This window comes from Diachasma alloeum, unplaced genomic scaffold (assembly GCF_001412515.2).
Source record: "Diachasma alloeum isolate Michigan unplaced genomic scaffold, Dall2.0 Dall_scaffold_00906, whole genome shotgun sequence".
Classification (NCBI taxonomy): Eukaryota; Metazoa; Arthropoda; class Insecta; order Hymenoptera; family Braconidae; genus Diachasma; species Diachasma alloeum.
Window position 1 is genome coordinate 30,886 of NW_021681024.1, and position 14,569 is coordinate 45,454.

Below are 14,569 nucleotides of genomic sequence, written 5' to 3' on the forward strand. Positions count from 1 at the left end.
TTGTTTTGGTACTTTCGTTTTTCGCGATTATCTCGGAAACTATGAGAGATAGAGCCTTACAACTTATTCCATTGGATTCCTGAGGAAATTTGGGTTCCGTGAAACACACAGTAGTATGAAACTTCAACTGCGTGAAACACACAAACTTCACGCATGCGTGGAGTGTATGGAGTGTACGGGAGTGATTCATGCAATGGTGCGAATAGTCACGGCCAAAATTATAACAATTGGTCATTAATTGTTCTTGTTTGTTTTGTTGCAGTTGGTCCAAGTGCAGTAGCTGGTAAAGCGAGTCCTGGAAAAGTGCCTTTAAGTAGCCTACTCGCAGAGGATGGCGTTGGAGGGAGTGATGTGGAGCGAGGTGATGCAACGAGAATTGCCAGCATACCACCAGCTCGAGTGCCAATTCCAAGCGACAGTCCAGTTATTCAAGTGACGTGTGGACTTCATCACACAGTGGTACTCCTGCAAAACGGAGAAGTCTGGAGTTTTGGCAGCAACTTGTATGGGCAGCTTGGTGTTGGTGATTTAGTGGCTCACGCCGGACCCGTTCAAGTCAAGATACCAACAACTGCTACACAGGTGGTCGCGGGGAGTAATCACACTGCTGTGCTGACCTCAAGAGGTGAAGTCTACACATTCGGTGCTTATCAGAAAGGACAATTGGGGATGAATTGGTGGAATGGCCAGAATGAGGCGAATTCAGTCGCGTCACGTCGATCTGAGAGGTCACAGCCATGGCATAGTTTTCCAAATATTGTGCCAAATATCGGGGCTCGATGGGGAAGACGTGCCACATGGGTGGGGGCAGCTGGAGATCAAACGTACATTAAAGTCGATGAGATTAATTCAATCAGTCTCAACAAGAGTACAGTACTGGCGAATAAGAGCTGTATTCTACTTATTCCCCATCAGCAGGAGCATTCAAATACTTTCAAGTGTCTGGTGATCAATAAGAGGGATGGCAGCTGCAACAGTTTCACTGGGAATGATCAAGTGGACTTTAATCAGTGTGCAGCGTGTTTAGATTCACTCTACAATGTCATTTGGAGTTTCAACTCTTCGACAAATGAATTGAGTCCACATAATGTGATTTCGACGGAAGCCAGGAGTATTCCGAGTCTTGATGCCTTGATTTTAAGCCCAGGACTCTCTCTCCCGGTGATTCCTTTCTGTTTTGTCACACGAACGCAGGCAGCTATGCACCTCCTGGGGTGTCTCGACACTCTGACACAGGCTCAGGACGAGAGGCTAATGGTTGTCGAGGAGAATGAAACTAATCAATCGAATCAGGATAAAGTGTACAGTCGAGAGGATTATGTGACAGTGTCCAGGTTTGAGAATCATGGGGGTGGATGGGGTTACTCGGGGCATTCCATCGAAGCCATTAGGTTCATGGCTGATACTGATATTTTGCTCGGTGGTTATGGACTTTTCGGTGGTCGTGGAGAATACACAGCCAAGATTAGGCTCTTTGATATTGGAATTGATGGTGGGGATCAAGAGAATGATGGCGAATTGCTGGCTGAGACTGAAGAGATTCCTTACGAGTGTGAGCCACGTCAAAAGTACTCTATATTATTTGAAGAACCTGTTCAACTTCAAGCCAATCGGTGGTACGTTGCTTGGGCTAGAGTGAGTGGACCCTCCAGTGATTGTGGATCCGGTGGACAGGCGATGGTCACTGCTGAGGATCAAGTAATGTTTTATTTCAAATCATCGAAGAAATCGAATAATGGAACTGATGTGAATGCTGGACAAATTCCACAGTTGCTTTATCGTGTTATTACACCTGAAAATCAATCGCCTAATCGACCAAGGGACCAAACAGAACCTGTCTATATTCTCAGGAGGGAGTTCAGTAGAATGGTAACAAAGGATTGCTTCCAGTCGCTCATTTCTCTTCTTCAATGGAGCTGGAATACTTTGAAGGCTAGTCTCTCTGATACAGTACACCGAGTGACGAGTCATCACTCAGTTTTGGAGATGGATCATCTCGTTTATATCAGCGAGGCGAGTTTGAGACTGTTGAGAACATATACCAATGAAATTTATCCGATTCAACCGCTGAAGAAAACCCCACCGGAGTCTGTTAGATTGGCCGAGTGCATCGGGGAAGTTCGAGCACTTCTTCGTCAAATTTTGTCAGATCCAGTTCCCACCAACTTCAAGTCTTCTAAAGGAAAAACGAGGAAGACTGATAATACTGGGAATAAAATGATAGGATTGATTCTTGACGAGTGCCACAAGACATTTGTCGCCTGCTATCATGCATTTTATCCGACTGCCTACCTCAAGTGGACATCACTCTGTGAACTTTTGTCTGAAATCGATAAAGATCAGGGGACGACTAGCAAAGATCGTCTTCTCTCAGCTGTTTTGGCATCTCTGTGTAATTCCATGGTACGGTTGAGGTCGACCTTTCCGATCCTGAATAATGTCATGGACAGCAGTGATGGCATCAAGAGGCAATTGAGCCCATCAGACAATGCCGGTTTACCAATGATGAATTCCACTGAAACCCATCATTATCCCATTCTAGTCGAGCAAATGAGCTATAAGTCACAGGTAGAATCAACCGGCCGTGAGATCTTCAATTGGTCATTTCGTGAAGTTCTCGATCGACTGTTAGATTTAATTCTTATACCAGTTAAGAAGTCACTGTTTCGTGAGAAATGTAATTCTCTGCCAAATTTGGGATTACATTGTTGTTATCTATTGGCCCGTGTCATTGCTGAATTGGCGGCGCAATCTAGTGGAAATGAGGACGAAATACAAGCAGCTTGTGGTAGATTTATGTACACAACACCTTCGAGATTCACTAGAACTAATCAAACGAGAACTTGGAATACGGGAAATGGATCACCGGATGCCATTTGTTTCTCCGTCGACAAGCCCGGAATTGTGGTTGCGGGAATTGGTATTTATGGGGGTGTTGGGGTTTATAATTATGAACTCGAATTGTTGGATGATTTAAACAACACTGGGAATGAGCCTTCCCACACGCAGAGATGGAGTAGTTTGGATTTTACTCGAGGCTCGTTTGGACCTGACGACTGTATTAATGATATTGTCGAATTGAAATTTAGCAAGCCAGTGCCGATCAAGGAGAATGTCAAGTATGCTATTAGATTGAGAAATCATGGTGGACGTACTAGTAATGGTGATGGCGGTCTCAGCATTGTGCGAGGACCAGATGGGACCAATTTTACATTTTCAGTTTGCTCCCTGAGCTTCAATGGTACGACTCAAGCCAGGGGTCAAATTCCTCACATACTGTATTATGCAAATCCCCAAGATTCTGAGAGCCCCCAGACGAGCAAAGCTATTGGAGAAATGCAAGCGAGAAAATGTACATTGGCCATGACCACAACAATTATTCATCGTGCCAATGAAATTTTGTCCCTAGCGAGAGATCGTGCTGAGGATTTGGTTACAGCTGAAGTTCTTGGTAATGCAACATTCGTCACAACACTTCTACCATTAGTTATGGCACACATCAGTCCACTTGCAACGTCAGATCCACGAAGTGGCGTTCAGGTTTTAACATTAATTCAAGAGATGCTACCACACGTGGCTGGGCTCAATTTACTAAATGCCATGGGCGTCTCGCAAGTCTCACAGGACAGCGAGGGACCCAGCCATAACTCCATTCCCGCAACTACTAGCCATCATTATACATGGATCGAGAGTGACCATCCCTACAAGCCTGCTAGTGTTTCGTGCTATAAAGTTGCATTTCCCAATAGTGTTAAATGGATAACTCTTGAATTTACATCAGAGTGTGGTACGTGTCAGCCCGAGGACTATCTACAACTGTACATTCCTAATATTACGGGGGATAAGGAAGACAGTTTCAATATACCAGTTTTACATAAAATGAGTAATATTCCGAGTCAGTGGCCTCAGAGTGCTGTAGTACTTCCAGGAAATGAAGTGATTTTCTCACTGGAAACTGCATCGGATTATATGAAAGATGATATGTCGGTCACCTATGGATTCAAATGTCTGGTTGTTGGATACGACTGGCTCTCCTCCGGCAATGGCCTGAAAAACTTGGAAATTGAGCTTGCATTTCTTGGTGGTGCATGTGCGGCCAGTCTCATGAAAAAAAATCTCACGTTACCCACTGTTTCCAGTGAGTATACCAACGGCTTTTATTATTTCCTATTGTGTTATAAAATCCGATGAAAATGTTTCATTCATTTTCTTTTGTTCTTTGCTTTTGTGCAGTTGAAGAGATCGAGGAGAACTTGAAAATAGCTCAGGACACAGCAAAGAGAATATTTTCAATGCATTCATCACTCCTGGGGCGAGGATTTGCACTCTCATCGCCTCTGTCAATCTCCCAAGCTCTCGACGGAGTTCTGCCGTTTAGGTGAGTTTCAAAATTATGAAATATTCATTATAACTTTGCAATTTGTGATTGAGCATGAAGTGGCGTTGGATACCTAATCGGATAGCATTGTCAAACGAATTGAGTCAACTCGACAGTTTGATACGTGTCGAGTGGAGTTTAATGCCGCTCGACTAACTGGTGACAATTGTTGACTGCTAGCTTGAAATTCACTGGTTAGTCCGTCGAGACAATAGGATATCGGGTTTATCAAGTAAAATACTGATATTTTTAAGTGCTTTAATTATTATCAATCAGCGTAGAATTTTTATTCATTCACTCTTGTCGATTGAGAGCGCTTCGATGTAAAACAAATTATTACAGGATGGGCTGTTCTGTAATATCACAGTCTCACGATAATTAGAACTAAACAATTGCGTTACGAGAAACAATTCAACAGTTATTTATTTCTCATTTGAAATGTGTTAATTGGTATCGAGTTTTTGATGGCGATAATTACTTCCTCGTCACGTATTTCATCACGAACGAGGTCAAGGTTCTTGTTTTATTATTTCTTTTCAATGGAGATAAATTTTACTGCCTTCGTAGTTGATAATAATCATTGCATTCTCACGGGATTTGTTCTTTTGGAATCGTATGTGTTTCAATTATGGCACAATTGTCCAGTATATTTTTCGATTCATCACTTTTTGGTACAATTTGAACACAAATCAATCGATTGGATCAGGTAAAATTTTTTTCTTTACAGACAACGAAATACAGTATTCATAAATATAAAAAAAAACTAGACACTACATCACTTGAAACATGGAACAAAGCTAGACTTGGAAATTTTGATATCCATCTTCTCTCTATATGACACATAGGAGTTCGGAATCAATCGATATTTGATATGCGGACACGTCCTCCCCCTCCGTTTGCTTTAATACTATAAATTTCATTTTGAAAAAAATGTCTTTGAAATACCCAAGCATTTATTCTGCATACACTGAGTACACTGAGTAGTTTGTTAAACTTGAGTTGAAACAGGTATCACTTCACAATTTATACACACGAAATTCGCGCTCTTTGAGGATCTCATTCCAATTACTGTCTGATCCAGAGGAGCGCGAAGGCTCTCGTTACAATTCAGTGGTCAATGGTTCTGCCTTTTCCACAATAACGTGAAATTCAGTCTCTCGGTAGAGTCTTCCATCGGGAACAACCATGGTAATTCTACTGTCAACGGGGCCACTCGGTGTCGATCCATTTCTTCCAATCACTCCATTCTTCTGGGAAACAACATCCGGCGCACTTGTTGGTACACTCATCCATCTCTCGTGTCCACCGTGCTCCTTACAGCACCAGATAATCATTCCAATTCCAATGATTAGTATGACGATGAGGCCAACAGCTCCCAACAGTAGGAACATTATAGAGCTCCCCAGTGTACAATTTCTTCCCTCGAATTCAGTGAAACTCACAAAATTCCAGGAATCATCGGCGCACAAAAATGTCCCCTCTTCAATTGGATCAAAAGTTGTTTTTCGAGCAGATTGTGACGAAAATGAGTGGTAGAACCGAGAATAAATTGTGTAATTCAACACATTATTTGTCCATGGCTTCAAATAACTGCAGTCACAGGTACGATTGATAAAGACATTGTCGATAACTGGTTTAAAACTGTCTCGATTAAACATCACTGAGCCCTCTTCAAAGTAATCCAAAGTATTATTCGTAAATGTTATGTCGTAATTCGAATTAGACCTGATTCCAGCATCCTCAGGATCCCCTCGTATTCCTAAGAAAGAACCCGTCACTAGATTTCTGAATGTATTATTCTTTATGTGTACACCACCCGTCGCAGCAATGTCAAATGCTCCGGCCTCTAAACTCTCGATTATGCAATTTTGAATGGATACTGTTTTTGGTTTCTTTATGACAAACGCTGAACTCTTGACTAATCCCATTTGAACGCCATCCAACCGAAATGTTGTGAATACTTCGATATCGTTCATTGCTCTGCTTGGAACTTCTGAGCCAAGTGTTCCTCGTATAATATGAAGATAGTTGACATCAAATTTCTTAAATGCCTGTTCCTCTATTATCTCAAATCGACAGTCCTCTAGTCTTAATGTTTCAGTCCCAGCTAAATTCGCAAAGGCAAAGGCATTAACGAGATTTATTTGGACGTTTTCAAAGCTTATGGCTTCCATATCACCGCGAAATGTGTAGCTCGGCAGTACCTCGATGCTCGATGATCTAATGGATACACTCGTACGCATGGTCTTTGGTGATAGTTCAAAACTCTCGGTGAATAGCGTTAGGTTGTTGATGTCGAGCAATTCGATGGATCTCAAATTAGTCATTTTTGCGAGGCTTGAATTCATGAGAATAACTGATGGACAGTTGCGGATAGTTATCCAATTGGTGAAAGAACTCAGGGGCTGATCACCGTCTGATGTTAGTATCAACTCCTGAAATTCAACAATAATAATTGCTGTCAATGAAAAAATAAACAGTTGATATTGATAGCATTGTGAGCATTAGATAAAGGGTATTCCGATAGAACATCCGACTTTGTCGAGTTTACAATGACTCATGTGTGCTTTGTGGAAAATCAAATGGTCGCGTCATGTGTCGCGCGTCCGCATTCCGAGAATATTGTTATCAACATCAGATTGATTGTGAATTCAATTAAAACGGGTTGCGATGATTCTTTAAAATTAGGGGATGAAAACGTTTTCATTATAATTGATGAATGGTAACATGAGAGGGCATTTTTATAAAGCCTTCAGACGCAGGTTTCGTAATGGATGGACGAAAAGAATGGAGGGTCAGGACGAGAAGTCCTCGGAGGCACGTACCCGAGGCGATGCAATAAATATCGTGTGAGCTCGCTCACGTCCGGAATCTGAATATTATTGCTCGAGCATTTTCTTTACTACGCCCCCTTCCTTCACGGCAGTTCAACAGGGCTCTCATGAAAACCTTTTTGCACCTGCATACATCTTACAACCCATTTTACATCATTTTTTATTCTATTCCATTCTATGGCCTTATTTGATTCACCGTTCTTCAAATATAACGATGATAGGTGAGGAAAAAGGCCACACATACTTTGCGAAATATCAAAATTAATTATTATTCAACGTTTTATAACAGTTGTATCGTACGAATAATCATTCTCGCGATTAGAAACGTCGGAACGAAACGCGCCTTTTACGATCCATAAAGGATTTATGGGGAACAATTTCCTCCGGCATTGCGAGACTTTCGTATTGTTTGTTATATAGCTAGGGTTCGGCGTACAATATATACCGTGCACAGAGGGTTCCGCTGTCTGGAACCTTGATTATTTATGACTTTTAATTTTCACCTTGGGAATAAGAATAATTTGAAATGACTAATTTTGTCCGCTGATGTGCGTTAAAAATGAGGATAATAGTAAGTTGGAGGTTAAAGTTGATTGAAAGAAGGACAAAAATTGTTGAAGAATTTGAGACTAAACATATTTACAGTCACGATTGCTCAAGGAGTTCGTTCTCCCGACAACAAATTGATGGTGCGTGTTTCACCTTACATATATTTATGATTCTCTTTTTTTTCTCTTGTTCAAATTAATCCGTTGCTCAACTTGTTTTTTTTTTCTTGTATGGCAAAAAGAAAATATTCAACGGCTAAAATTGTTGTTGAGTTTATTATATTCGTTTATTTCGTTACGGGCGCGGATTTTATGGTTTGGTGTTTTATGGCGTCACGGAACCCTCGTCCATTCTTTCCTCTTCAGCTTTGTATTTCTCCTTCATTACATGGTGGAGAATAAACGGTGAGGCTTACTCCGCCTCAACCCATAACTTTACTCCATTCGAAGTATGTATATTTTTTGACTAAATCACCATTGTGGCGCATGAATAAACGTAAAAATAGGGAAATCGGAATTTTGGGGATAGATGTGTGTGTGTGTGTGTGTGTGTGTGTGGTGAAAATTGCCAATCACGAATAAGAAATCAACAATCAAGAGTGAACGAGAATTCGTGATTGGTCCGATGAAATAGTAAAAATTAGAGTAACGAGAATCGTGCGGTTTCGCCTATGGCTAAAACGAGAAAATAAACATACACACATTGGGGGAAAATTGAACTCCGGTCTCGACTCTTGTGCTAAAGAGTGAGCGTTTTTATTCCCCAATTTCCTCAGTTTTATTCGTGTACTGTGTTTTTTCTTTCTCTCATCCCCTTTATGATTAAAAAATGTACATTTGAATTGAGGAATACGTACCTCAACTTGATCTGCACAATTGCAGGTGAGTCGACCGTAAGAATCACAATTGCATGCCGATGAACTGCACATTCCCTCTTGTGTATTTGAGGCAGCAATTGTTCTCGATAAACCACTCAAAAATAAGGAAACGACGACACTACTGAGCAGGAGCTTGATTGCTCCCATTTTCCACTGTTTATCCCTTAAATCGGCAGTTAGCAATTCGTTGAAAATTCCATTTGTCGAAATTCCTACATCTTTTACGTTGGTCTAGGGACTATTGTTGGGCTTTATCACTATAAGCATTGGGGAAGGGGAGAATCCCTCGATTGTTCCTCCATTTGTCTTCTATTATCCATCAATGAAATGGCACTTTTGAAATTTATCAGTTCATATTCAGTTTTTAGATGATAATATTGGAAATTGCGTCAGGTGCTGCATCACGTAATGTCAATTGGAGTATTCCCTTTGTCCCCTCTTGGTGCTGATCGTGAGATAGTCCTTCTGGAATGAATAAAAATTCATGCTTGGATTATCGTAGTTTCTCGGTAAAGTGGCTTTCAGCACTACTAATTTGTATTCGACAGAGTGGATTTGCGGCAAGTTCTAAGCGACACTCCAAATTGTAGCTTACATACACACACTTCAGTTTGTTCTCGAGATTTCCCTCAGAATAACGTTATTTCAATGGGTAAATTCATTTTTAAAGTATATACAGTTTGTAGACTGTTAGTTCTAGACTTTTATCACGAGTAGCTGTTGGCTTTTTTCCCAGCTTCAAAAGATAAAAAAAAAGAAGGATGAAAAAAAATTCTAAACCCAGAGAGCCATGAAGAGAATCTCTGTCTCCACAGCTATGTAAAGGTTGGAGTTCACACCGGAAACATTATCCACCGCGTAATTATTTAAATTTTCATATTTTCCAGAAATTTCACTACTGCAATGCCACGAAGATTGACACTTATAAATTCAAGCCATTCAGAATGGAAATAATTGGGGGAATGATGGAAGAGACGCATCAATTCAGTTTTCAGTTACAACGGTAATTAGCAGTGTTCCACATTTTTAACATTGCATAATTACTGTCCCTACACACGGTGATTAAATATTTCATTCGCGTATGATTTACACGTCACTCAGTGGATATTCATGAATTCAAATTCAGCTTGAGGCGTCTCTCGGGAGCTCATCTGATAATTACAATGGGAATTTATGGTCCTTCGGTGTGATTGATGCCGATTGATATGATCTTCTATTTTCTGAGACGTGACTCTTGATTCTCTCGTAGTTACAAGGGGGAGAGAACTCTAAGCATCTATCCTCATTTGAAATTGAAAGATAAAAAATTGTTTGAATTGACTTTCTCAAGCTGGCACATTGCATAGTACTCTTGAGAATGTTAACATTAAGCGTAAATAAAGTGCCAGACATCTGCTCAGTGAGACTCCTATCTACTCCACTTGTATTTTCGTTCAACCCGTTGGTGGCTTTCTATACAGCAGACGATTTAATTAATTGAAACCAATGAAAATTATCTACAGTATGATGTTCTGACATGTGACACATACACCAACACTTGAATTATTTGCTCCTCTCAGTGAGATAAGATTATTCCGGAGGGGGTAATGGGGAAGTGTCACACTAAATGCCCTCATTGATAAAATTGATTGCTGCGTTCACTTCCATGTCATTTCGTTGTTTTTATTCCATGAGAATCAAACGTTCACTATGTCCATATTTTCATTACACCGATTACTACGAATTATATAGTTTCCCCAATTTATCCTCCAGGATATGCTTAATGTATTTAGTCTTTTCGCGTTTCGGATGGGGATGAGTGAATGTCGTTGAACGGCGCACAGCCAGAGACTGTTGGCCTTTCGAATTCTCCTACGGGTTTGTACCTCTCAGCCGACAGCGTTATCGCGCTCCCTACTCCTCAACAACTCTCGCACGCGCGCAGTTATTCTCCCACTACCTCTTCCACTGGTGTATCCACACTCTCTGCATTATATATGCGACTCTCACTTATATTCCAATATCATACACCTTGCACTCCCTCGATCATGACAATTTTTGCGAAATTTCATCGGTAATCTGCAGAAATGCACAGGTTATCCGATAAATTTCGTTATACGATTGGCTTCAGTTAATGCGATGAAACTTAAACATGCCATTCTATTTTTCATGTGGTTGCAATTAATCTTTTGGTGGCTGTTAGGGATGCCATTCACCCTAGGATATGAGGAAAAAAGCTGGAGGGTGATTCGATTTATGCGTTTTATGCACTCTAGCACTTTTTTTATTGATGCAAAATGAATTGGCGCAGGTATTTTTGCATGACTGCATTATATGTGCGTCTCATTTATATTTTAATAGCATGCATGCACCTTGCACTTCCTCCACCGTCACAATTTTTCTGAATTTCTTTAGCAATCAGAAGAAATGCACGTGTTATCCGATAAATTTCGTTGTATGAATAGGAGTAGATAATGCAAGAGAGCTTTGATGAATAGAATAAAATTATTCCTTTACAGACTTAAACACGTCATTTCTATTTCTGACAATATCTTAATTTTTTAGATAATTTTAATTAATCTTTTGATAGTTCAGTCACCCCAGGACATATGTAAAAGGCTCTTATATCATATCATATTATTCGCGAGAGAAATTCTATCTATACGTTTAATGCACTCTCCAGCATTTTCTTATTATTGAAAAATGAATTGGCGCAGGCATTTTTCAAATGAGCAGGACGACAGTAGAGGCTAAGTGACGCTGTGGCTGCCACGCAGTGAATATTCCATGGGACATTAATTAACCGTTGATTAATCACGCGAGACGTACGATAAAAACGAACCTTCGCTAAAAAGAAAACTGAGTACCTCCATTTATTGACCATTTCTTTTTTCCATTCTCGGAAATACGAAAGACCGAAATGATCTTTGGATTTTATTTCATATCGCTGGGTCAAGTATTATATTGCATCAATCGAAAGGTCTTACAAATCCACGACTTTACTGCATCTTACATTTCTCCAACCTTCACTGTTTATTTTCCAGTTTCATATGTTTTCCGTTCGGCTTCGTCTTATCATTTTCCTCCACTTGTTCGCTCTTTTCGATTTATCGTTCGTAGAATGGTTTACTAGCCCTTATCCAACTATTGGAAAAGTGAAGTTTGCAATGCAAAATAATTTTTCTTTCAAGCAAGAATATTTCTTCCCATTGAGTTCAGCAGCTAGTTGAGGGAATTTTTTATGGTAAAAAACTGGCGCATTAGGTATTCGACGGCATGTACGATGCACGCGTCGTTGTAAAAGTTCTCAACGATTTTATCTTTCAACAACTACCAACGTAGAGATACTGGGAGGCGGGAAGCGTACAAAAATAGTGAGAGTTCATGATCTCAGAAAAGGGTGAGTATCAAGATCGGATTTCCCTTCAACTTTGAAGCCGGAAGTTCCGTCTTTTCTGCAATTGAAATTCAGTACGTGAAAGTCGAGTGCACAAAACCAGAATCGGGATACGTCGGGAGTAAAAAAATTGAGCGAAATTATTTTTAGTAGAGATTGGAGGGATTAACTTGGTTATAAAATCCTCAAAGCCTCTGGGGATAATTAGTTCGGTCATTAATTAGTTTGCAAATATGGACCATATCAACATTTACTTTCTCATTTAATGTAAAATTCATTCAGCTTGTTTGACATTTGATTGAAGAGACGGGTTTATTTGAATGAGAGCGTGAAAAATGCGGGCTCCCTTATTTATCTTTAGAGGCGCGAATATATGGATTATTCAACCAACAGCCAAACCTAACATATACAATTTACCCAGGACTACTTTTATGTCACTTCGGTCACATTTCCTTTGATTTGAAGCTCGAGAAAAAAAAATATATATGCAGTGAAAGGGAACAAAGAGTGAAATAAAACTTCAAACGTCTGGGAGGATTAAATACTCAGTGGATGGAACCCCGAGTAGTTGGACCAGGCTTTCGGCAATTTCCTACTGCCAAAGTCAATAGGGTTCTCTTTTACTTTTCAATGTCTCTTTTTGTCAACCATTCCACGGTGTATTCAGGAGAATAAAGATTTGACTATTGGAGGTACAATTCAGAAGCGCATGATGAAATCAAATGAAAAAACTATTTCCAAAGAGTAGACCGTTAGAAATTCCTTGAAATTCAAGTAATACCTACATTTGTATATTTAATGTTGTGAATTTTAATTGAGTTTCTTATGAATTTTATTGAAAATTCAATAAAATTGAGCTTTTTACGGCGAGGAAATAGCTTATTCGATTAAGAGAGAGGAAAAAGTATAATTGATAATCATATTTTATTCGAGAATTTCTGTTTTTGACAGCCTGATGGCCATTCAGGAGTTGAAAACATGAGGAATTAACGGCATAAAATATATGTGAATGGGGGAAAAATTCGACTTCCTGGAAGGTCAATCAATAAATACTCACCCGTCAGTTGTTGTAGAATAATTCAAGCAATAAACAATCTATCCAGATATTTCATTAATTTCAGTCGAAATTCATTGAATTGTAAAATTTGGTTTGCCCCAATGGAATCGATTTCAATGCTAGCAGGGAAAGAAAACTTGGGGCCGTCACGTAAACATGCTCGAGGCTGGGTACCAAACAATCCACTCAACTCTCCAGAGCAAAAACCAGGGTGGAGTGCTACTGAGGTGTACGCCATGTCAATGTTAGCAGTGAAAAATTACTTCTCACGTCTAAATACATAAATTGCAAATAAGGTTCGTTAGTCTTGTGAATCATCGAAATGCATATTCTGTCCATTGAGCTGTAAGTCTCCCATATGTTTCACCCATATTGTCTGCACTGTCGGTACATACATATGGAAATTTGCATACAGCTAGATTAGGGGTGAAAATACATATACAGGCTTGGGATGCGTGTTCGTTTCGATTCCATGTTGCTGAAGCCGGGTGAGCTAATTGCACCGAGCGCCGCCTGGTTTTAATTCCATTACGTGGTGGTGCGTCGTGTAGATGCAAATTTTCTGTGCTTCTGGTGCCCTTCCATGAATACACCAGTCCCTTTTCGTTTTCTTGCTTGTGAGTCGTAAGAGAGTACTAGCAATGCACCAGAAACTTGTGGATTATCTTGGGTAACCGACCAGCGAACCAGTTTTTATCCTAATGCTAGGCTTTCAATTTTCTCAGAAAATACCCCTTCTGTTTCTCGACTAAATTGTGGCTGTGGCTATCTTCCAGTGATACGGGCAGGATAGCTTGCTCGATGTGATCGTGTGGCTTTGGAATATATGGAGTGTACATACAAGTGGCGTAAGCCCAGATAGTTTTGTCGGTGAGGACAGGGCTTTTGATGGAGTGAGTGAGCTCCTCTGCTGCAAGCAATGTTCATGGTTCAGGAGCGTATAACTTCATTCGCGAATTTAGTTGCAGATCCTTGTTAAAGTGCCTCTAGTCATACTGAGTTTAATATCGAAATTTCCACCGAGGGAATTCTTTTAATGTTTGCTGAGTTGAAATATCTTGACTAACGATGAACAACTGTGAAAATTTATTTAATTGGCAAGATTTTTACAATCTGATTCTTTCAGCCTTTTCATCATAATCCTGTAAGCCCTTCCGGTATCCAATCGAGAAAAGGATTGTGACAAAAATGAACTTGATCCCAGAAATTTGTTTTTTTTTCTCACAGTGAAGATGATTGGTACCAATCATCGTCTTGTGTACCATGATTACAAGATATGAAGTTCCTTTGCTGCATCGAGAACCATCTCTATTCGCCAGTTGGTAAATCCCTTTTCCCATGTAATTACAGTACACATTGTTCAACGCCCGAGCATGCGGCGGCCCTGTTAGCGTGACAGCAGTGCACCAACGTTCTAGTCTTCCCTAGGGCCCTTCTACATCCCATCATATATATCTACACTATGTAATGGTACGTTAATATCCTTGGGGCGATCTAT

The 14,569-nt window shown here is 40.1% G+C and overlaps 2 protein-coding genes across 4 annotated transcripts in view; one reads left to right on the plus strand and one right to left on the minus strand.

Annotated features, from left to right (window-relative positions):
• Window positions 1–14,569, plus strand: part of LOC107045271 (E3 ubiquitin-protein ligase MYCBP2) — a 56,834-nt gene that overhangs the window by 9,362 nt on the left and 32,903 nt on the right. For both annotated transcript variants that reach the window (XM_015267474.1, XM_015267475.1), the window contains exons 5-6: window positions 263–4,138; window positions 4,234–4,378. In XM_015267474.1, coding sequence (XP_015122960.1) covers window positions 263–4,138; window positions 4,234–4,378 — 4,021 coding nt within the window. The remainder of the gene's footprint in view (window positions 1–262; window positions 4,139–4,233; window positions 4,379–14,569) is intronic.
• On the minus strand, window positions 4,649–10,470 carry LOC107045273. Of its 2 annotated transcripts, XM_015267477.1 has the most exons (3): window positions 10,168–10,470; window positions 8,618–9,103; window positions 4,649–6,813 (listed from the first exon to the last, which is right to left on the minus strand). In XM_015267477.1, the coding sequence occupies exons 2-3, from the start codon at window positions 8,783–8,785 to the stop codon at window positions 5,479–5,481; spliced, it is 1,503 nt and encodes a 500-aa protein (XP_015122963.1). In that variant the 5' UTR covers window positions 8,786–9,103; window positions 10,168–10,470; the 3' UTR covers window positions 4,649–5,478. The 2 variants fall into 2 exon arrangements, with proteins under 2 accessions (XP_015122963.1, XP_015122964.1); XM_015267478.1 differs by lacking the exon at window positions 10,168–10,470 and having other exon boundaries at window positions 8,618–9,589.

Excerpts from the sequence above, each read along its gene's own strand:
- LOC107045273 (XM_015267477.1), bottom strand. The coding sequence starts at position 8,785 with ATGGGAGCAATCAAGCTCCTGCTCAGTAGTGTCGTCGTTTCCTTATTT. Across the intron at positions 6,814-8,617 it reads ATTGTGCAGATCAAGTTGAG|GAGTTGATACTAACATCAGA; the intron begins GTACGTATTCCT and ends GTTGAATTTCAG.